This window comes from Nycticebus coucang, chromosome 7 (assembly GCF_027406575.1).
Source record: "Nycticebus coucang isolate mNycCou1 chromosome 7, mNycCou1.pri, whole genome shotgun sequence".
NCBI lineage: Eukaryota > Metazoa > Chordata > Mammalia > Primates > Lorisidae > Nycticebus > Nycticebus coucang.
Window position 1 is genome coordinate 62,425,069 of NC_069786.1, and position 24,901 is coordinate 62,449,969.

At 36.2% G+C, this 24,901-nt stretch overlaps 1 protein-coding gene across 1 annotated transcript in view; it reads right to left on the reverse strand.

Moving 5' to 3' along the window:
- The window catches only part of SCN9A (sodium voltage-gated channel alpha subunit 9), a 128,077-nt gene that overhangs the window by 16,920 nt on the left and 86,256 nt on the right, over nucleotides 1-24,901 (reverse strand). The window contains exons 21-24 of the mRNA XM_053597667.1: nucleotides 22,692-22,814; nucleotides 18,672-18,953; nucleotides 17,699-17,752; nucleotides 16,639-16,776 (exon numbers count right to left, since the gene is read on the reverse strand). Of these exons, the coding sequence (XP_053453642.1) occupies nucleotides 16,639-16,776; nucleotides 17,699-17,752; nucleotides 18,672-18,953; nucleotides 22,692-22,814 (597 nt within the window). The remainder of the gene's footprint in view (nucleotides 1-16,638; nucleotides 16,777-17,698; nucleotides 17,753-18,671; nucleotides 18,954-22,691; nucleotides 22,815-24,901) is intronic.

Sequence of the window (24,901 nt, forward strand, 5' to 3'; positions counted from 1 at the left end):
TATAACAAAGATACATGTACCAGAATGTTTATTGCAACCCAATTCATAATTGCTAAGTCATGGAAGAAGCCCAAGTGCCCATCGACCCATGAATGGTTAATAAATTGTGGTATATGTACACCATGGAATATTATGCAGCCTTAAAGAAAGATGGAGACTTTACCTCTTTCATGTTTACATGGATAAAGCTGGAACATATTCTTTTAGCAAAGTATCTCAAGAATGGAAGAAAAAGTATCCAATGTAGTCAGTCTTACTATGAAATCAATTTATAGCTTTCTTATGAAAGCTATAACCCAATTATAGCCCAAGAAGAAGGGGAAAGGGAAGAGGGAGGGCAAGGGAGGGGGGAAAATGGGTGGAGGGAGAGTAATTGGTGGGGCCACACCTACGGTGCATTTTACAAGGGTACATGTGAAATTTGCTAGGTGTAGAATATAAATGTCTTAACACAATAACTAAGAAAATGCCGTGAAGGCCATGGTAACCAGTTTGATGAAAACATTTCAAAATGATATATAAAACCAGCACATTGTATCCCATGATCGCATTAATGTACACAGCTATGATTTAATAAAAAAAAAAAAAGAAAGAAAAAAAAATGCCATGAAGGGTAGGTTAACCTGTTTGATGAAGATATTTCAAATTGTATATAAGACCAGCACATTATACCCCACAATTGCATTAATGTACACAGCTATGATTTAATAAAAAAAAAAGGAAACAGAAAAAGATAGATAAATGTAATTTAACAAAATGCCAAAAGTAAGTACTTGCCTATTGTGAATTGCTTTAAATGGGAATGGATTAAAGTTCCTAATCAAATGACAGAGTTCCTGACTAGATTTGGATAAACAAGATTTAACCAGGCGGCACCTGTGGCTCAGTGAGCAGGGTGCCGGCCCCATATACCGAGGGTGGCGGGTTCAAACCTGGCCCCGGCCAAACTGCAACAAAAAAAAAATAGCTGGGCATTGTGGCGGGCGCCTGTAGTCCCAGCTACTCGGGAGGCTGAGGCAGGAGAATCGCCTAGGCCCAGGAGTTTGAGGTTGCTGTGAGCTGTGTGACGCCATGGCACTCTACCGAGGGTGATAAAGTGAAACTCTGTCTCTACAAAAAAAAAAAAAAAAAAAAAAGATTTAACCATATGCTGCCAAAGACTCACTCTGGATTTAAGGAAACACTGAGTTTTAAAATGAATGGATAAAAAATATATTCTGTGCTAATGGTAACCAAACAAGAGTAGAGTGGCTATACAGACATCCCTTAGTATCCTTGGGGGATTCATTCCAGGACCCCCCATGGATGCTAAAGTTCATGGATGCTCAAGTCCCACCATCAGCCCTGTGGAACATGCGGATAGTAAATACAGCCCTCCAAGCCACGTGATTCACATAGAAAATACAGCCCTCCAAGCCACATGATTCACATTCTAGCGTTACTGTATTTTCAATCCACATCCAGCTGAATCTGCAGACACTGAGCTCACAGAGACAGACAGCTAAATGTGCTTACATTAGACAAAGTAGACTTGAAGTCAAATACTATTGTAAGAGAGAAGAGAGGTCATCATGTAATGATAAAAATGTTAATTCATCAAGAAACAAATAATAACTATATGTGACCCCCACATCAGAACACATAAAAATATGAATTAATATTGACATATCTGAAGGGAAAAATAGACAGCAATACAATAATAGCAGGATAGTTCAATAAGCCATGTTTAATAATGGACAGAACTCCCAGACAGAAAATCAATCTGGAAAGAGTGGATTTAAGTCACACTACAGATCAAATGGACCTCACAGATATATGTAGAACATTCCACCCAAAGCAGCAGAATATGTATTCTTTCCAAGTGCACACAGAATATTATCCAGGAGAGATTTCATGTCAGGTCACAGAATTAGTCTTAACAAACTTAAGAAGTTTTAAATCATACCAGGTATCTCTTCTGACCATAGTGAAACTAAATCAATAGTAGAAGGGAAAGCGAAATTCAATATATGTAGAAATTAAACAACATATTCTTGAACAAGCAATGGATCAAAAAAGAAATTAAAAAGGAAATTAGAGGCCAGGTGCTGTGGCTTCATGCCTGTAATCCTAGCACTCTGGGAGGCCGAGGCCCTGAGCTTTCTTGAGCTCAGGAGTTTCAGACCAGCCTGAGTAAAAGGTAGATCCCATTCTTTAAAATAGGCAGGTATTGTGGTGGGACCCTGTACTCCCAACTACTCAGGAGGCTGAGGCAAGAGGATCTCTAGAGCAAAAGACTTTGAGGTTGCCGTGAACTATGATGCCACAGCATTCTACTGAGGGCAACAAAGTGAGACTATCTAAAAAAAAAAAAAAGTAAATTAGAAAATACATTTATACACACAAAAAGAAAACACAAATTATCAAAATATACAATGCAACAGAAACTTCTTAATGTTCTTAAGGAAGGAAGTTTATAATGATAAATTGTTTATGTTGAAGAGAGGATACTTCACAGCATTTGTATTAACCTGAATGGAAGTGGAACACACTATTCTTAGTAAAGCACCACAAGAATGGAGAAGCATGAATCCTATGTATTCAATATTGATTTGAGGACAATTAATGACAATTAATGACACGATGGGCATGGGGAAAAGGGAGAACAGAGAGAGAGAGAAAGAAGGTGGGGGGTGGGGTCTCAGTGTGTGACACATCTTGCACCCTCAATGAATCCCCAATTAAAAAAACAAAAAACTGGGCGGCGCCTGTGGCTCAGTCGGTAAGGCACTGGCCCCATATACCGAGGGTGGCAGGTTCAAACCCAGCCCCGGCTGAACTGCAACCAAAAAAAAAAAAAAAAACAGCTGGGCATTGTGGCAGGTGCCTGTAGTCCCAGCTACTCGGGAGGCTGAAGCAAGAGAATCGCTTAAGCCCAGGAGTTGGAGGTTGCTGTGAGCTGTGTGATGCCATGGCACTCTACCGAGGGCCATAAAGTGAGACTCTGTCTCTACAAAAGAAATAATAATAAATAAATAAATAAATAAATAAAAAAACAAAAAACTATATAGAAATTATAGGGGACCAAACCACACACACACACACACACACACAAAAGGAAAGATAATCACATATAAGCAAACTATATTTAGATCTTTAGCACTGAGAAAAAGAATAAACTAGACTCAAAGGTAGCAGAAAGAAGGAAATAACAAATATTAGAGGTAAATTATTAAACAGAAGATGAAAAACAATAGAAAAGTCAAAAAAACTAAAAGCTGTCTTCCTTCCCTCCCTCCCTCCCTCCCTCCATCCCTCCCTTCCTCCCTTCCTTCCTTCCTTCCTTCCTTCTCTCTTTTCTTTTCTCTCTCTCTTTTTGGAGACAGAGTCTTACTCTGTTGCCCAGGCTAGAGTACCATAGCATCATAGCTCACAGCAATCTCAAACTCATGGACTCAAGCAGACCTCTTGCCTCAGCTTCCCAAGTAGCTTAGAGTATAGGCACCTGCCATGATACATGACCAGTTTTTCTCTTTTTGGTAGAGATGGGGTCTCATTTTTGCTCAGGCTGGTCTTGAACTCCTGAGTTCAAGCAATCCACCCGCCTTGGCCTCCCAGGGTGCTAGGATTACAGGCGTGAGCCACTGTGTCCAGCAAGAGTTGGTTTTTGGAAATAGAAAATAGACAAATCCTTATTTACATTAAGAAAAAAAAGAAAGCAGGTAAAGTCAGAAATAAAATATAAGACATTATAAGGTTATTAAGAAATGTCCAATTTCCTTACGTACTAAGTTTAATAGTTGATATCGCTGACATTTCATGTTGACACTTCTCTCTCTCACTCTCTCTCTCTTTCCAGTTTCGGGCTGGGTTTGAACCCACCACCTCCGGAATATGGAGCCGGCACCCTACTCCTTTGAGCCACAGGCACCACTCTCTTTCTTTCTTTTTTATTGTGAATGTACATTCTCATTTTTTCAAACATATATTTTTTTCTTTGATTATTTTTAGAGCAACTTTTGTGAAACCATGGATAAGTTAAAAATCAGTGATTTTTTTTTTTTTTTTTTATTGTTGGGGATTCATTGAGGGTACAATAAGCCAGGAAAAATCAGTGATTTTTTTAATGTAAGTTCCATCGTGAAATCAATGTAGTGCAGACAGCTCAAAATATCAACAAGGCTTTGGGGAAGGATGTGGCTAATGAATACACAGTATGTTGATCATTTGAGATGTTTCTTTCTGGTAGTTTTAATCCTGGAAATGAGCCATGTGGGCAACCTGAGACCACGGTGGATAATGATGAGCTGACAGCTGTAATGGAAGCAAATCCATCTCAACCTGCATATAAGTTTTGACATTACTATTCCAACAATATTGGACCATTTGAAACAAGTCAACAAGGTGAAGAAGCTGAATAGATGGGTTCTGCATGAATTAAACAAGAATCAGAAGAAAAATCATCTTGAAGCTTGTCTTTCCTTGCTGTCACAAACCACTTCTATACCACATTGTTTTGTGTGATGAAAATAGATTCTTTTTGACAATTGGAAGCATTATTACAGTGGTTAGATAAAGATGAAGTGCCAAAACACAGTCTAAAACTGAACATTCATCATAAAAAGCTAATGGTGTCTGTTTCGTGGTCCAGCAGTTATTATTCACAACAACATCATGAAACCTAGTCAATTGATTATAGCAGATGTGTACTGCAACCAAATGGATGACATGATGAGGATGTTTGTGATAAAGCAGCCAAAATTGGTTAATGGAGACAGGACAGTCCTCTTGCAAGACAATGCTTTTGCACAAACAATGCTGCTCAAACTACGGAAGTGGAACTTTGAAACTCTCTGTCATCTACTGTACTCATCAGACCTTGCACTAATTATTGTCATACTTTGGACCACTTCATGCAAGTAAAGAAATATTCAATTCTCAACAAGCTATGGAAACTCTCTTTTGCAATTTCATTAGCGCTTGCTCTCCAGGCTTCACCTTTGGCATATACAAGCAACTGCAAAGATGGCAAAATTGTATCAACAGTTCAGGTGCATACTTTGATTAATTACACTACTTCTCATTTCAGATATAAGAAACTTCTTTTGGGCAGTGCCTGTGGTTCAGTGAGTAGGGCGCCTGCCCCATATACTGAAGGTGGCAGGTTTGAACCCAGCCCCAGCCAAACTGCAACAAAAAAATAGCTAGTTATTGTGAAGGGTGCCTGTAGTCCCAGCTACTCAGGAAGCTGAGGCAAGAGAATCACTTAAGTCCAAGAGCTGGAGGTTGCTTTAAGCTGTGATGCCACAGCACTCTACCAAGGACAACAAAGTGAGACTCTCTCTAAAAAAATAAATTAATTAAACTTCTGATTCAAAATTGAGCATTTCAAATTTGATGATCTAATACAATTGATGCTACAGTAATTAAAAATAACAAAATGACTATTACAAACAATTATACACCTGGAAGTTGAACAACAAATGTGTAAATTTCAAAAGCATACAGCCAACATGATTCAATCATGAAAAGATAGAAAATCTAAGCAGATCAATAATAAATAAGGACACTGACCCAGTGGGGGGAAAAATGACTAAGAAACACTCCTGCAATGAAATATTCAGGACCAGATGGCTTCACTGGAGAATTCTAAAAAAGAAATTTAAAGAAGAATCCACACTAATCCTTCTTAAAGTCTCATAAAAGTTTGAAAAGGAGAGAATACTTCCAAAGTCATTGTCTGAGGCCAAGATTACCCTGATACCAAAGTCAGACAAAGACAACACAAGAAAAAAAATTACAACTTTCATAAGGAAAGACATTAGCAACATGGTGGAAAAGGAGACTCCTGATGATCCTTTCTCCTTCGGATACACCAAGTGAACATCTACATATACAAGGATCAGTTCTCTATAGAAAAGGCCAAAATCCAGGAAATAATAGTCAAACACTAAATGTGAATGTGAACCATATGCAAGAATGGTTTTAGAGTGCTTACAACTTTCCTATAGGTTTGAAATTATGTCGAAACAGTAAAAATTCAAGGAAAAAATATATATTTTTAAGTTTCTAAAAGAACAGAATTTTTTTTTTTCAGGATAATGTGAGGGTATAACCAGGTCACACCATTTGAATTTGTTAGGTAGAGTCCCTCTTATAGTTGTGTCCTGGCCCCTAAAAGTTGTGCCATACACTCCTACATTGTGCCCATTAAGTGGAAGCACCCCAAGCTACCCTCATCCTCTCCCCACCTCCCTCATTCTCTCTCTCCCAAACTTGAATTGAGTTTTTCTCCTCTGTGGCTGGGAATTAGACCATCTAATGACTATATTAACATTGAGTACATTGTATATTTGCTTTTCCATTCTTATAATACTTTACTAAGAAGAATGTGTTTCAGCTGCCTCCATGTTAATAAAAAAGATGTAAAGTCACCATCTTTTTATGGCTGAATAGTATTTCATGGTACACATATACCACAGCTTGTTAATCCATTCTTGAGTTGATGGGCATTTAGCTTGTTTCCATGTTAGTGATTGTAAATGGAGCTGCGATAAATAATCTAGTATAAATATATTTATGATAAAATGATTTTTTTTTTCTTCTGTGTAGATGCCTTTATTGGGATTGCAAGATCAAATGGGAGGTCTAATTTGAGTCCTTTAAGGATTAAGGATTCTCCATAATTCTTTCCAAAGAGGCTGTATTAGTTTGCAGTTCCACAAACCGTGGAAAATTGTTTAGCTCTCTCCACATCCATGCCAGCATCTGCAACTTTGGGACTTTGTGATCTGGGTTAATCTTACTGGGGTTAGGTGATATCTCAGGATGGTTTTGATTTGCATTTCTCTAATGATTAGGAATGATGAGCATTTTTTTCATGTTTGTTGTTTGTCTTCCTCAGAAAAGGGTCTATTCATATCTCTTGTCCAGTGATAGATAGAACTGTTTATTAATTTTTTCTTGATTAATTTGAATCCTCCGTAGCTCTGAGTTATCAAACATTTGTCAATTCATACCATAGAAATATTTTTTCCCATTTTGAAGGCTGTCTATTTGCTTTGAATATTGTATCCTGAGCTGTGTAGAAGCTTTTCAGTCTCATTAAGTCCCATTTGTTTTTGTTGTTGCAATTGTAACTGAGAGCTTCTTCATAAAATCTTTCCCCAGGCCAACATCCTCAAGAGTTCTCTCCACACTTTCTTCTGGGAATTTTATTGTTTCATGCCTTAGATTTAAAACTTTGATCCATCCTGAATCAATTTTTGAAGGGGTAAAAGTTGGGGTCCAGTATCCATCTTTTACATGTGGTCAAACAGTTCTCCCAGCACCATTTATTGAATAGGTATTTACTCCAGTATATGCTTTTGTTTGGTTTATCAAAGATAAGATGACAAGTGACTTGGTTTTCTATTCTGTTCCAATATGTATGTCTCTCACTGTGGACTTGTTATATAGCCTAAAGTCTGGTAAAGTGACGCCTCTGGCTTTGTTTTTATTTTTAAGAATTGCCTGGGCTACACGGCATTCTTTTTTTTTTTTTTTTTGGTTCCATACAAAATGAACAATTACTTTTTTCAGTTCTTCAAAGTATGATGTTGGTATTTTAATGGGGGCTGCATTGAATCTGTAGATTGCTTTGGGAAATATAAACATATTAATGGTATTGATTCTTCCCAGTGAAGAGCATGACATGCTCTTATTTGTTAATGTCTTCTGCTATTTCTTTTTTTAAGGTTTCATAATTCTGTTTGTAGAGTTCCTTAACCTGTTTTGTTAGTTTTTTTTTTAATTAAATCATAGCTGTGTACATTAATGCAATCTTTTATTAGGTTTTATTTAGGTATTTCAGAAAGGAATTGGGTCTTTGACTAGCTTCTCATCTTGGCTGTTGGCATATACAAAGGCTACTGATTTGTGGGCATTGATTTTCTACCCCAAGATGTTATTGTATTTTCTGATAGTTTCCAGGAGTCTTGTGGTTGAATCTCTGGAGTTCTCTAAGTAAAAGATCATATAATTGGCAGAGAGCAAGAGTTTGACCACCTCTGCCTTCACTGTCATGCCCTTTATACCTTTCTCTTGTCTGATTGGATTGGCTAGAACTTCCAGAAGTATGTTGAATAGTAGTGGTGATAGAAGACATCCTTGTCTGGTTCCAGTTCTAGTGGAAAAGCTTTCAGTTTTTCTTGACTCAGTATGATATTAGCTGTGGATTTGTCATAGATGGCTTCTATCAGTTTAAGAAATGTGACACCTATGCCTATTTTCTTAAGTATTCCTGTCAGAAAAGGATGCTGAATTTTATCAAATGTTTTTTCTGAATCTATTATATGATCTTTGTTTTTGCTTCTATTGATATAGTGAATAACATTTATGGATTTGCATATGTTAAACCAGGCTTTCATCCCTAGGATGAAGCCAACTTGATCATAATGTGTAAGTTTTTTTTAATGTGTAGCTGTAATCTGTTGGCTGAGATTTTATTGAGTATTTTTGCATCTATATTCATTAGTAAAATTTGTCTGTAGTTCTTCTTTTTAGTTGGGTATTTTCCTGGCTTTAGTATCAGGGTGATGTTTCTTCATAGAATGTGCTGGAAAATGTTTCTCCTTCTCAGTGTTTTGGAAAAGTTTCTTCAATATAGGTACAAGGTCTTCTTTAAAGGTTTGATAGAATTATGGTGCGAAGCCATCTGTTCCAAGGCTTTTTTTAATTGGAAGATATTTTATTGTTTCTTTGACCTCAGTGCTTGATATTCACCTGTTCAAAAGATCTATTTCTTCTTGCTTAAGTCTAGGGAGAAGGTGTGATTCCAAGTATTAGTCCATTTCCTCCACACTGTCAAATTTCTGGTCATAGGATTTCAAGTAGTAGTCAGCGATAATCTCTTGTATCTCTGTTGCAGATATACATATGGGTACTTGAAGGAAGAGTCATATCTTGATGTGCTTTCATTGCTAGTAATAATGATTTAATAAGCTTAAAACCAATATTCAATTATTAGTAATAAGTAGGTTAGGAATTGAATTAAGAAAATTATAGTTGATGATGGGCAAAAGAGAACAGAGACAGAAGAGAAGTGGATCAGAGAAACCCAAAGCCTGGTGCAAAATGCACTGTTGGAGTACTAGCTCCTTTAAGACTCTAGAGGCTATCTTGCTGAAACTTCACCCCTCCCCCAGCACAATTCCATTAGAAAGGTCACTGAACAAGCAAGCTTGCCTGGGCTGAGCTGCCTCTCAGGGAGAGTGAGTGCTTTGGGGGAGTTAGGGAATGCAGAATCTTTAAACCTTGGTAAAGACAGCAAGAGTTGCTCCAGACTAGATAAGGAGAAAAAAAAACCTCCTTTCTGTCACCTTGATATGATCAGAAGCATCAGTCTGTCTGAGCACAAGACTTCTTGAGTGTTAATTGTCACTTCCGTTATTTGTGTGTGTGGCCTAATTGTGGTCTTCTCTGACATCCTGCTCCTAGACTGTGTTCACTGTCATCCCATGTTCTGTTTGTATTTAGATAATAAATAACTTAGAGCAATAGTAGTAAAAGGTAAATCAGTCCAATTAATATAACTAGATTAAAAAATAGTTTAATTGGGGAATGCAAGCTCAGTAAAAATTATGACTTAAAATTTTGACCTGCCCCTACAATGAAATAAATATACAGCTAGCCTGGAGTCGTGGTCTTTGTTGAAGCCTCACAATAAGGAGCAAAGATCCCTCAGCCCATGCTGTTCTTAAAACTTTAAATCTGTATCTGTCTTTGCGTATTCCTTCATTCTCCTGTCTCTGTCAAACCCTGGGAAAGAACCACTGTGAAGTATGGAGCTGGTTCTCCAACAGCTTGTGAAATCTGTTGTGATTTTCCCTTTTTCACTTGTGATTGAAATTATTAAAAATTTTACTTTCCTATTTCTAGTTTAACTGGCCTTTTTGTTTCATTAATTTTCTGAATGATTCCTTTGTTTTCAATTTCGTTTGTTTCTGATTGAATTTTGGTTATTCATTTTCTTCTGCTAGTTCTCAGAGTAGGTTGTTCTTCCTTTTCCATTTCCTTAAGATGATTCGTTAGTTGGTTGATGTGTTCTCTTTCTGTTTTTTGGATGTAGTCCTCTAATGCAATAAATATTGCTCTTAGGACTGCTTTTGTAGTATCCCAAAGGTTTTGGTAGCTTATTACTTCATTGTTGTTATGTTGGAGGAATTTGACAATTTCCTTTTGAATCTCTTCTTTGATCCAACTGTCAGTTAGCATAATTGACTCCTTCAATTCCTTAAGGTCCGCCATATCCTTTCTATATTCTTCATATCTTTTATTTATTTTTTCATTTTGTTTTTCCACTTTCTCATTTATTTTTTATTGCCTTTGCCATTCATATTTTAAATTTTCTTTCTGTTATTTCTATTAATTCATTATAGGTGGAATCCTCTGCAGTAGCTGCCTCATAGTCCCTTCAGGGGATTGCTCTGTTTTGTTTTCTTATTTTGCCAGAATTTTTCTGCTTGTTCATCCTTGTGTGTGTTTTCTTCTTGTTCATTTCCTTTCTCTACTTTTTCCTTCTCACCACCTCCTTTACTTTCAATTACCTTGTCCAAGATCTTAGGTAATAAAGTGGCCTTTTGATATTAGGCCAAAAGGATGAGAAGGGTAAAGAGTGAGAAGTGAGATAGAAGAGAAAAAGGAAAAAGAAGAAGAAGGAGGAGGAGGAGGAGAAGGAGAAGGAGAAGGAGAAGGAGAAGGAGAAGGAGAAGGAGAAGGAGAAGGAGAAGGAGAAGGAGGAGAAGAAGAAGAAGAAGAAGAAGAAGAAGAAGAAGAAGAAGAAGAAGAAGAAGAAGAAGAAGAAGAAGGAGGAGGAGGAGGAGGAGGAGGAGGAGGAGGAGGGAGGAGGAGGAGGGAGGAGGAGGAGCAGGGAGGAGGAGGAGGAGGAGGAAGAGGGGTGAAAAGAGCAAAGAGAGGGACAGGAGAAATGAAGTTGTTTGGTGAGGTGCTATGGCCACATCAGGAACTCTAGGAGTTTGTGGAGATGGGTTGTGTGGGTCCTGCTAAGTCAGGACCTTCTTACCTGACTGGGCAAAAACAAGAGCCCACTTCCACCCAACATGAAAAGTGGAAAAAAAAAAAGTTAAAAATTAAAATTTAGTGGTATGTCACAGTGGGGACCACCAATACTATCTTTCCAAAGGCTAAAGCTAGAAGGACAACCTAGACCGATGGTTCTCAACCTTTCTAATGCCATGACCCCTTAATACAGTTCCTCATGATCCCCAACCATAAAATTATTTTCATTGCTACTTCATAACTGTAATTTTGCTACTGTTATGAATTGTAATGTAAATATCTGACGTGCAGGATGGCCTTAGGTGACCCCTGTGAAAGGGTCATTCGACCCCCAAAGAGGTCGTGACCCACAAGTCAAGAACCGCTGCCCTAGACAATGAGCTCTTGACCTTGAACCAGACCAATGCTGTGACCTCCCAGCCAGACCAATGCCATAACCCCTCCAGCACTCAGAGAAAAGAAAAAAAATAAAGAAAATTAAAAATAAAATTATATAAGGTAAAGAAAAAAGAGGGATACCTTAGCTATTGCATGAGAAATTTAAATGGAAAGATAAAGAAAGTGGTAAAATCTCTACCAAAAGAGGAAACAATGGAGAGAAAAAGAAAGAAAGAGTAAAAGGATCTGACAATTCCCAGGGCTGCTCAGCTCACCCCAAATGTCCATCCCTGAGCTCAGTGGGTGCACCAGAACCAGCTGTGCACCATGATCCTGTGGACTGTTTCTCCCACATCTTTTCCACAATGGCAACACTCAGTTAACAGCCAAATTGATGGGAGATCCACTTGACCCAATGCTGAATCTCAGCCACTGGACACTGGCCTCATTTAAGCCTCCCATAGTCACTCCAGTGAGCACATTTAGCCCAAAATCAAAAAACTGAAGAACAGCTCTTTCCTATCCCCAGTTCTCCTGGTGGACTGGCCACCCAGTCCCTACCCATTCCCAAGCACTCTCCTTCTGTGCTGGTTTTCCTCAGCTCCAAACTTCTTCACTGGCTTCTGTAGTCTACCACTGCTTCACTGTTCATCCAGGGGTGATATCCTTCAGTGGGTTCTCCCACCAGAGGTGGTTGTAGTTTTCTTTCCCCTGCCTTACTGGAAATGGCTAATAAGGAGATGTTTCTGGTCTGCATATTGCTCTACTCCCTTAATACATTTTAAAAACACTTTTATACAACACAGCATAGAAGGAATAGCCAACCTTTTTTATCTGTTGCACATTGGAAGAATAGGTGGTGTCTTGGGCCACGAATTAAATGCAGGAATACTAACAAAAGTTCAAATTGTTTTGTAAAATAATGAGTTTCATCTTGAATAATTTGTCTGTGATCCTAAAGCCTTGAATGAATTTTACCAAGAGCCTAGACAATGAGATGTGCTGAGCCACCAGTCCTCAGCAAGTCTTTCTGCTTGTTGCTGCCACCCAGGGTAGTCTCACACCCACAGGGGCTTTTGTTGTTTTGCCAATCATCTCAAGGAAAAAGATTTGTAAGATCCTTACAACAAAAAACTAAGTTGGGGAGGTTATAAATATGTTAATTAGCTTGATTTATTCATTCTATACATAGATCAAAGTATCATATTTTACCCAATAAATAGGCACAATTTTTATTCAATTGAGAATAAATTAATAAAAAAAGAGTAAAAATGGTATAAGCCAATTACCCTGATAAATGTGGATGCAAAAATCCTCATGAAAATGTTAGCAACCTCAATGTTAGCACACTAAAAGGAAAATATACCATGCCTAAGTAAGATTTATCCTTAGGATGCAAAGATGGTTCAATGTATGTAAATCAAGTAATAGAATGCACCATGTTTACTGAATGAAATATATAAATCACATGATAATCACAGTAGATGCAGAAAAAGCATCCCAAAGTCCACCAGCAGAAACACAAATCAACAACAACAACAACACAATAACAACCAATAATTCAAATCAAATAGTGGAAAAAGGACTTGAATAGATATCTCTTTAAAAAAGAGATACAAATGGCTAACAGACATATGAAAAGATGCCCAATATCACATAATCAGAGAAATGCAAATAAAAACTGTAATGAGATATCATCTTACACCTGATAGGATGGATATTATTTTAAAAAACACCCAATACAAAACATAAGATAATATGTACTGAAGGATATGGAGAAATTAGAACTCCTGTACACTGTTTTGTGGGAGTATATAATGATGTAGCTATTATGGAAAATAGTATGGAGTCTCCTCAAAAAACTGAAACATAGTTCTGAGTACATATCCCAAATAATTGAGGAACCCAAAGAGGTATCTGCCATCCCATGATCACTATAACACTATTCACTGTAGTCAAGATATGGAAACAACCTAAGTGTTGTCCATTTGATGAATGAGTGGATAAAGAAAATACATACACAAAAGAGAGATTTAAATGGTATTTTTGTGTGTATACATATATGAGTGTATATATATATATATCTCCATAAAGTTTCTGTACAATTTACAATGTAAAACTATTTTAAATGGAAATTCTGCCATATGCAAAAACTTGGATAAACCTGGTGGACATCATACTAAGCAAAGTCACAGAAGAACAAATGCTGCATAATTCCAATTATATGAACTATCTACAATAGTCAAACTCATAGAAACAGAATAGTGTTTGCCAGAGGATTTGGAGGGGCAGATGGAAGCTTGCTATTTGATTACACAAAATGAGTAAGTTCTAGAGATCTGTTGTACTAAATTGTGCCGCTATTTAACAATACTGTATGGTATACTTAAAAATTTTGTTAAGAGGATAGATCTCATGTTAAGCATCCTTACCACAAATATAAAAATGGAAAAGACCAAAAAGAGGCTACTGCTTTCATTTGTTTGTTCCATAGATTAGATAAATTCAAATACAGAAATCATCTAGTACCTACTCCTACATCACAGGTGTCAACTAATTAAAGTGTTGTTCCTATCTTTTCATACAAAAGTGAAGAAATACAATATTATTCAGAAAAGGCCAGGAAATAAAAGCTATGCTTAGAGTGCAAGATGATATACTGAAAGGATGATAGGGAATACTGGTTGATGGTTGTCAATGCTTCCAAATCAGTAACTCTTTCTCAACACCCATCCTGTCTTACTTTTTGCAGTGGAAATGTTTTTATAAGAATAAGATAGATGAAGAAGGAGATTAACATCACTATGGTTATGGCTGTTCTTTTCATGATTGCACTGATCTTTCCAGGATGTCTTTAATTTATCCAATGCAGGGAAAGCTGAGGAATCATCGTCATGTGCTTATATATTACATACAAACATAAAATGACTAAAGTTGAAAACAATGAATTAAATTAAAAATTAGGATACTCTTCGTAATATTTTTATGATTATTAAATATTCAAGATTTCTTTGCCTAAAGGCATGAATAGATGTTAGCTAAGTTTGATTCTCAGATATGAAATTTAAGAATGGAATAAGGGATTCAAAAAATCTTTGAAAAATAAACATCTTAACTTGGAAATATAAGCACAAGTAACAGTTTTGAACATTTGATCATGCACACTCATGATATTTTCGTGCATGTATTATCTGTCTTCTTAGATGCGAAGCAGTATCTGAAGTCATTCTCTTTTGTAATTCTAGTGGACCTTATCCTCCAAAGGTCTTTTTTCATGTGGTTGGTACCACAGCTAAAGTATATCATTTAATTGATATGAAGCCTAGAAATAGACTCTATTCAATTACAATACTATAATCACAAACAATGCTATAGATTCTACCTTTTTAAAATATCTTAACTGAATATACATATTCCTTATTCTCTATTGCCACAAAGGATGGAGTCGAAGACTGCAAGTGTGGTCTAGGTGGCCGGTAAAGCAAGATCTGAAATAGTCTTTGGTCTCTCCCCAATCCTTCTGTGCTTCACTGCCAGACTAATTTTTATTAAAGCTCAATTCCATAGTCTGTGGAAAAAATTCTGGGATTTGATTGAAATGAAACTACTTTCTAGCTGTCAGGCCACATGCTAGAAAATATAACCTCTCTGAGAGGTTAAACGGGAATACTCTTATCTTCAGAACTTGTTGTAAAACTTGACTAAGATTGCATATGTGAAGTACGTGCAACCGTAGAGTCTCAATAAACATCAATGCTCTGCTTACATGTTTTTCTGTGTTCATTATACTTCAGTGACACATTAGCTCCTCTGAAAATTATATTACACAGCTTTTCATATCTGCTCTCAAGCATATCAAAATCTCATCTTTGACCACTTCTTCAAATCTTAAATTTCTTCAGAATTGGACAGATTGCTACTCCTGAATTGTCATTTCTTTTATCAGCGCTGTGCATATGCTTACACAATTCTTTACCTGTCTTTGTAGGTGATACATCCTTTATGCTTCTTAGTTGCTGCATGTTTTCTTAGTACATATCCCAAGTTACATATTGTCATATATCTTTCTATGGCTGCATCTATTTTCCCCATTCCTGCCCATGTATAATTTTTGTTGTTAATTTGTCTTGTAGCACTTCTCACTATCTCATAGTATGAGAGAATAAGCACAGTACCAGTCTAAAGTAATAGACTAAGTACACAAGACACATGTGATATGCTACGGCCTAACCCTATCACTTACTATATGTATCACCTTGGGTAAATCATTTAACCTCTTTGTGCTAACCTCTTCATTTATAAGCGATAGTACATAATAACACCTCTTGTGATAGATTATATGTATTGAATTGTGTCCTCCTAAGAGATAAAACTCTTAGTACTCCAAAATGTGACTTTATTTGGGAGTAGTGTCATTGCAGATGTAATTAAGGTACACTTTAAAGTGTAGCCCTACTCATCTTTAATGCCAGGTGACTGGTGCCCTTATTAGTAAAGGAGAGAGAGAATAGTATGTAATTATGGAAAGAGAGACCGGACTTATGCTGCCATAAATCAAGGAATACCTGCTATGCCAGAAGGTGGAAGATTAAAGAAAGGATTCTTTCCTAGGAGCGTCAAAGAGAATACACCCTTTCTAACATTTTGATTTTGAAGTTCTTGCCACCAGAAATGTGAGAGAATAAATTTCTATTGTTTTAAGTCTTCAAGTTTATAATGATCTAGTATAGCAACTATAATACAGTTTATGAGAAGACAAATAGAATAAAAATCTAAAGAAAGTACCTGAATTACAGCATTCAATAATTTTTAATTTTCATTAACTGCATTATTTATTCTTGAGCTAAGGAACCATATCTTATATTATTCCCACCACTAAGCACAGCCCAATGTATAACACCCAGAACCATGGCACAGAACAAAATAACTACTTATGAAATGTGTTTTGAATTAATAATAAGTATATTAATTTTTCCTATTTATTCAATATGTTAAAAGCTAACTTTGGAAAAAATGATAGTTGATATATTGCTTAAACACAGTTATGATTTAGGAAGTCATTTTCCATGCAAAACAGAATGAAATTATGCATATCGGTGTAATTGTATACTGGCCAATTATTTCAAAGATAATTGAAGTTCTAAGAGAAGTAATTACTAATTGATACCAAACTAAATTTCCTTTATTTCTTTTCATTATGATAAAAATACTTGAAATACTTATCTTCTTTTTCTGTTGGTTGAAATTATCTATGATGACACCAATGAACAAATTCAAAGTGAAGAATGACCCAAAAATGATAAAGATGACAAAATAAATATACATGTAGAGGCTGTATTCATATTTAGGCTGCTCATTGACCTATAAAATTAACAAACATTAGAAGTATGTTGATAGTAACATTAATCATTTTCTTTTTCACATGATTTGACAAGGTAATCCAAACAGTGCTATTCTAGGTGAACTAGGTATTTCAAAAGATAAGCACTGCTGAGACTTAAGACAATCATTCTGAAAATTTTATGCAACATTAAATAAGTATTTATTAAATGTTTGCTATATTATTTAAATATAATCTTAAAATGCCTAGAAAGGGCATAACCAAATATAGTACTTGTTTTCAGATGGGAAGGACAATTTAGTAAGTAAATAACATGAAGTGTGTTTTTATTTGCAAAAGAAAAAAAACTGTAAAAGAGATCATATAGTATTTATATACATTTTGCTATTTATTTTCATTTGATTTCAAATGTCTTTACTAGATTTTGTGAAAATATGAACTGGCTATTAATGTGAAAATATGAACTAGCTATTAATCTTTAAAGTTTCTTAGCATGGAATTTATTTCACATAAAGCCTTTTAAGGTGCTTCAAAATGTAAAAATAGTAGAAGTATTTATAAAAATTATTTCATTTTTGTTTTAATAAATGAATGTTTACTGAGCACTTGGTGTTGCTTGCTTGTGCTGAGTGCTCAACTTGAATTTTCTTTTTGAATTCTCATAACGACACTAGGAGATGGTGAATTATCTCTTTATGGATTAATAAACAAAGTCTCAGGTGAAGAAATTTGCTCAAAGTCAGCTGCAGAGCCTGGACAATGTGGTAGAATCAGAATTTGAGTCAGGCTGTGTCTCCAACAGCTGCACTCGTAACCACTAGGCTCCTACCAAGTGGAAGTCCTTAATTGTTTGTGTAGATACCAAGGGTTCCAAGAAAATTGCTGAAGTAAACTAAGGATCTTATAAATTGTAAAGTTTAGTGAATGACTATCAATACTCACGTTAACAGAATCAACTGCTGCATACATAATGTCCATCCATCCCTTAAACGTTGCCTGTAAATATAACATTTACAGAATCTGAATGTGAAGCTCATACTCTAAAATAGCCTTCACCATACTTTTATCTGTTTAATGTTATCATATATATATTAATAGCAAATTAGTAAGATTTTTTCTTTGTTTTAAAATGTCAATTCACTGCACAGATACTATGTTTTTTAAAGGACACATTCCCAAGTCACATTCTAAATCTTAGTCCTAATATTTCCAAATTGTCACATTTTCACTTGAACTTTTATTTTTCCAAAGGTGGACAGAATTTTTTTTCTCTGTTTCTTAAGGATTCTCTGTGACAGCTGGACATCCCTTTCATTTCTCCACAGTGCATAAAGCAGGAAGTCCAAAAGTGATTACTCATTTTTTGGTGGTGGTGGTGGGGACAGAGGCCCATTATTTTGCCCTTGGTAAACCACTATGGCGTCCCAGCCTACAGCAACCTCAAACTCTTGGGCTTAAGTGATTCTCTTGCCGCAGCCTCCCAAGTAGCTGGGACTACAGGCACCCATCACAATGACTGGCTGGTTTTTGTTGCAGTTGTAATTGTTTAGCAGGCTCAGGACAGTTTCAAACCAGCCAGCCTCAGTGTATGTGGCTGGCGCCGTAACCACTGTGCTACGGATGCCAAACCAACTACTCATTTTTGAAGTAATATTTAGAGGGTGCAAAATAGGAGTCCAAATGACAACAAAAAGTCAATTATGAAGTAATAACTCTTGAATGCAACAGAACCCTTGTTTCTTTATTCAGGTAGGCATAGTTCCATCTAGGAAAGACCAACTCTGTTTTCAAAGTCATAAAGTACTTTACATTTAAACGCTAATTAACAAATCATTTAAAGAATGACATATCCTTTACCGAGGAAGCATTAAAGGTAGAATTAAAATAGGAAGCATTCAAGAAAGGTGTCACTTACAACTTGAAGCAGAGATAGGTAACCGAGTCCGACATTGTCAAAGTTCACTTTCAAGTTTTTCCATCTCACATTTTCACTAACATTCATAAGAGCAAAACACTCGGAGCGATTTTTAACTTGAGTTGCAGGAAACCGTGACCCATTTGTGGTGTTAACACATTCGTAGAACTTGCCAGCAAACAGATTTACCCCCATGATGCTAAATATTAGCCAGAATATAAGACACACAAGTAGCACATTCATGATGGAAGGAATTGCTCCTATGAGTGCATTCACAACCACCTTGTATCCAGAGGAAATAAAAGAATAATTAGGATTAGTAAAAAACATTGACTAGGCAACATGAAAGAAACACATGCAGGTATCATTAGAAAAGACACTGTTAAACAATTAAGACTTCAAATTAACCAACTGACATACATTTATTGAATGCCTACTATATGCTCAGCAGTGTGCCAAGCAAGACAAAATGAGACATGAGCCCTGTGATCACCAGGTGAACAAATGACATGATTAACACCCAGTAAAACTATTAGCAAAATATAAGACAAAATAACTATAATTACAGGATAACTTAAATAAGTGAAAAAGTAAATAAAAATGATAAACCAAAAACCTGATAGTGGTAAGGTGAAGGGGTAAAATCTGCACACTCTGGAAAAGAAAGAAATGTATAAATACAAATGATAAAAATGATATATACATTTACATGTTCATGATTCTAGAATTACCAGCATTAAAGATGTCCCCAGGTAAAGAAACCACTGGTGTACATTAGGTGGCATTAAGACTGTAGTCTTTCAATGGTTGGAACCCCTTATATTTGGCTGGCTCTACAGAATAAGAGCAATCTTTTGGAATTTATTGTTCTAACTCTAAAAATGGTTTATATGTGTGCAAGTCCTTGGGCAAATACAGTGTCAGCTTCAGTAAAAACAAAAAGTAGGCAGAACTTTTTTTTAATATTTTCTTCAATTCCACTTTTCAGCATTTCTACTGCTATGGATCACGAATGCCCCTCACCACTTCAATTTTCCTCTACGGCAACTACTGTAGCATTGAACACTCTCCGGACTTCCTTAATTACCCATCCTTCGAAATCCACCTGTCTTCTTATACTTTGGCTCTAGTGCCCATTTGAGTAAAAACACGTTAAGATTATTTTATTAGGGATGTAACTGTGATTCCTCTCTTCTGAAATATATTTAACAGGCTCTCAATACACTTTGAAATAGGGAGACATTAGAGATTTATGACTACTTATGAGATGGTCTAGCATAGGGTTTTGCAAACATTTTCTGAAATATATTTTGCTTTTAAAGTTATAGCTCTATGTAACTATTCAATTCCTCTATTGTGACAGAGATTATACATAAACAAATAGGTATGACCTATTTGTTCCAATAAAACTTCCTTTACATGGACAAAAGTAGGAAACTTGCCCATGGGTGTGGTTTACTGACACCTGGTCCTGGGAGATAGTTATTACTCTGGGTCCAAGGTCTGTAGATGTTTCCTGGGGGCATGAAATTATATGAAAAGCATTATGGCTGGGATCTTTTTCTAGAGAAATTATTTTTATGACATCAGCTCCTTACAGGATATGTGAGCCCCTCAAAAGTTAGACAGAACGGGAAAAGAAAATGAAGTTCAAGGTGGCCGGCTCTTGTTGAATCCTACGTTTTTCATCTTCATTTCCTGCTACCCTCCCATGATGCCTCACCTAGTACTCGGACCCTTCTCGTTCTTGACCAAATACACTTTGCACACTCTACTTTGTGTCTCTCTACCCTCGCATCATTGCTTGGAATGCCTACCTGCCTGTGATTTGAGGCTCACTATTTAGGTCATGAAATGTCTGGCATGTCATCTTGTGAAGCTTTCTCAGACTTCCCCATATGTCCTCCCTCCTAACTATCCCTTTAGTATTGTGTGATTGCCATTGCATAGCAGGTATCATAGAATAATTACTATTTCCCTGTCTGCCTCTCCTGTGACAATTGGCTCTACTCACTCTTGGGAGAGTTAGGTCCATTGTTCTCTGTGATTTTATAGCACAATAGCCAGCACATAGTTGGTATTTAAAATGTGAGTGACAATGGAAGGATGGGTCTGAAAGTGAGATAAGTACATATTGCTCTGAGAAGAAGCCAATTGGGAAGTAGTGATCTCAAGAGCCTCAGGATTCAAACCAAGCTAATAACAATATGCCTCAGATGCATTATTTTAGTTATTCTCCAAAAGCACCCTGTAATATGAAGAAGTATCTCCTTTTGTATGGTTAACAAATAAAGTTAAATAGACATGTTTTCCCCTCAGAATATATTAAAACATTCTACTGCATACAATTAAAATTTATTACAGATAAAGAACAAAAAACAAACAGGGTAAAATAATGAACTTGCTTAATTACTGAAGCAAGTGGCTCTGCAAGGAATATCATACTTTTTGTTCATGAAAATATAATATACTGTGTGTTTAAGCCAGGACTCAATCATAAATTCTGAATAGATTGTAACATTCAACTAATGCTCAAAAAAATTAAGTTAACATCAATTCCAATACCATCGTTTTGCACAAAATGGAAATTTATACTTATTTGAATGTTGTTTCTGAATTTTTTTGTATAATCATACTCACTCTTATAATCTTGGGAACCCTTTTATGTGAAATACATTAAGTAGAAGAGATTACAGTAATAATTAGTTTAGCAGGGATAACAGTAAAATCTGCTTGGCTAAAAGATCTTTACTTCCTACTTGAGTCTGGTTAAAACCTTAAATTATCTCCATTCCAGAATTTATGACACAGTGGGTTTGGAGAGGGTCCAGGAATTTACACTAATTTTAGCAAGTTCTCAGTTGATGCTGGTAACTGGTCAGTAGACCACATTCAAAGCATCAATAAACTAGACTAATTCCCATGTTAAATTGCTCAGAAACTATAAGGTAGACAGGATGCATTTAGGTCAACAAATAAATAAAATATAGTATAATGAAGGTTTTATATATCTGAATATAGAGGAATAATGCCCAAATATGTCTGCTGTAAACAGACAAGTCAAATTTAAATTGAACCTTAAAGGATAGGTAGGTATCCGTTTCCCACATTGATGAGTTAGAATTGGGGTAGGGCAGGTAGAAGCCTTCTGGGAAAAGAGAACAACAGAGGTGTGAGAAAGAAGGCAAATCTGGAGAAGAAAATTGAGAAGAGTATAAAGACAGGAGGATATGGACTAATCACAGAAAATAAGATGGTGTCCTCCACGTGTTTTATGAAGTTGGTGGTTTAATACAACCCTTAAAGTTAGGTTGATGGTAATCATTATTTTATCTTGCTTATCTCTGCTAAATGACCGTCTTTTCAGGTACTTTTACAGCCTAGCACAAATTAAGTAAACTCTCACAATTTTGGTTTTCTTAAATTAATAATTATATGCATGTAATTTGGATGTAATTTCAACTAACTTTGAAACCTTATTTGAAGGATGAAATTAAATGTGGTGGCTCATGCTACCTCACTTTCCTGTCTTGTCTGCTGCTTTCTATCCAGAGCATTCCTTAAATGCATATTATTTGAGCACCTGATACAGGCACGTCCTTGATAAAGTAATGTATGAGATGATGTCAGGACTACTAGTATTTTCTTCACTTGAATTTCATAGCATAGGAAAGATTTCTACTTAAAAAGGGAAAAGTGATGGATTTGGGCCATTCTATCACCTCACAATAATAGATAAAGGAAGAATTACTGTATTTGATTTTGTTACTGTATTTGAATTACTGTATTTGAAGAATTGCTGCATTTGATCCTTTGTTAAACAATATGTATTGAAATGCTATGTGTATATATCTATGTGTGTGTGTAAGCATATATATGATATATAACTGCATATGTAAACACCCCATGTTTAGGTGTGAATGTGGATACCCATGCATGTAAATATAAATAGTCCATAATTTCTATATATACCCATTTAAAAAATAAGAACATCGTATTGGGAAATTTAGTATTTCTTACCCTCATCCCTTCAAACCTAGATAAGGCTCTCAGAGGTCTTAGAGCTCTAAGGGTCCGAAGGGATTTAATGGGGCCAAGATCCGAGTAGCCAAGAGCATTTGCAACTAAAGTAACCAAAGAAACCTGTAAAAGAAAATGGCACTTACATTAATTCTGACAATGAAATGATAAAGCATAAGGAGAAAAATTCAATTTTTAAACTCACTAGGTGGAGCTCTATGAACGATAAGATTTTATGAATGAAGTATCTAGTCATTGATTCAAAACAAAGTAAGATGGATATTCTTGTAAGAAAATTAGTTTTAAAGGTTAACCATGATAAGAAGAAGTAACTGAAGGAAAGTACATTATTTATTTTATCTGAATAGAAATCAAATGTATGCTTTCACACTTTTTAACCAATGGTTATCTGATTGTTTATAAAATAAAAAATATGTATAATTAATCAATGTTCAAATTTTTAATTTAAATAAAACTCAGGGCAAAATGAAGTGTGTGATTCTGAAAGTGTCATAAAAGTATGGCAGCATTTTAACTAAATCTCAGTCCTAATACAAATTTTCTTATTCAAAAACATTCTGAAGACTCATGATTTTGAGGTGGAACAAATTTCCTGCAAGATTTCTTCTGTCCTGTGGTTTTTCAGTATTGGTACTAAAGATCTACCTAGTAATAATTCGTGGGAGAAAAATTTCAATTATACTGAAGAAAAAACAAAGGCAAATTATTTCACTGGCTTCACTATCGATATAGATATATTAAGAACTTCATTGTGTTAGACAAACCAGCCACAATTATTGCAACCAGTGTCCAAAAGAAATTTGTATTCTTATCATAAATTATCTCAGAATAAAGAACATGGATAGAAATACAATCAATACACATTTTAGTAACACAGCAATGAGCTTGTCAATGACCTTAGATATGGATCTGTAAGTGAATTAACTCTCTGAATTAGTTCCACGTAAAATATTCATTTATTTTATACTTTATGTAGCAAGAGAAAAAGTCTAAGAACAATATGTGGAATGTGGTTGTGCATTACAAATAAGGCAGTGACTAAGAATAGGGAAGGATTAGAACACTTAAGAGTCAACTACCTGATTTTGACAATCCAAGGAGTAGGAACAATCATTGCTCACAAGTTCATTGCTGCTGCTATCAGAGATAAACTGATTTATGATGCAGGAGGGGTTATGGTGTTACTTTTTCCTTCTAATTTCTCTTTCTTTCTTTCTTTGTGTTTTTTTGGCCAGGGCTGGGTTTGAACCCACCACTTCTGGCATATGGGGCTGGTGCCCTACTCCTTTGAGCCACAGGCACCGCCCCTCTTTCTTTTTTTCTTTTTGAGACAGAGTCTCACTATATTACCCTCGGTACAGTGCTGCAGCATCACAGCTTACAGCCATCTCAAACTCTTGGGCTTAAGCAATTCTCTTGCCTCAGCCTCTCAGGTAGCCAGGACTACAGGCACTTGCCGCAATGCCCAGCTATTTTTTGTTGCAGTTGTCTTTGTTGTTTAGCTGGCTCAGCTTGGGTTTGAACCTGCCAGCCTCGGTGTATGTGGCTGGCGTTGTAACCACTGTGCTATGGGTGCCGAGCCTCTTTAGAACTCATTACTCCTCATACCCCTCTTAAATTGATCCAGACATTTATATCCATTATTTTCCACTTAAGTACACTAAAAAATAAATATTCCCTCTTCAATCTGAAAAAAACCCCAAACTTTGTTTTTTTTTTAATTTTATTATTATTATTATTATTATTACTTTTGTAGAGACAGAGTCTCACTGTACTGCCCTCGGGTAGAGTGCCATGACTTCACATGGCTCGCAGCAACCTCTAACTCTTGGGCTTACGCGATTCTCTTGCCTCAGCCTCCCGAGCAGCTGGGACTACATTCGCCCGCCACAATGCCCAGCTATTTTTTTTTTTCCAGCTATTTTTTTGTTGCAGTTTGGCCGGGGCTGGGTTTGAACCCACCACCCTCGGCATATGGGGCCGGCGCCCTACTCACTGAGCCACAGGCGCTGCCCAAAATATATTGTGGTGGTTTGAATGTTTGTCTCCTACGAAATTTATATTGAAACTTAATCCTTGATGTAACTGTTACAAAGTGGAGAGACCTGAAGACTTGGCCCTGATAAGTGTGTTAATCCACACATGTACTGGATTAAGGAATCAATGCGTCATCGTGAGATTAAATTAGT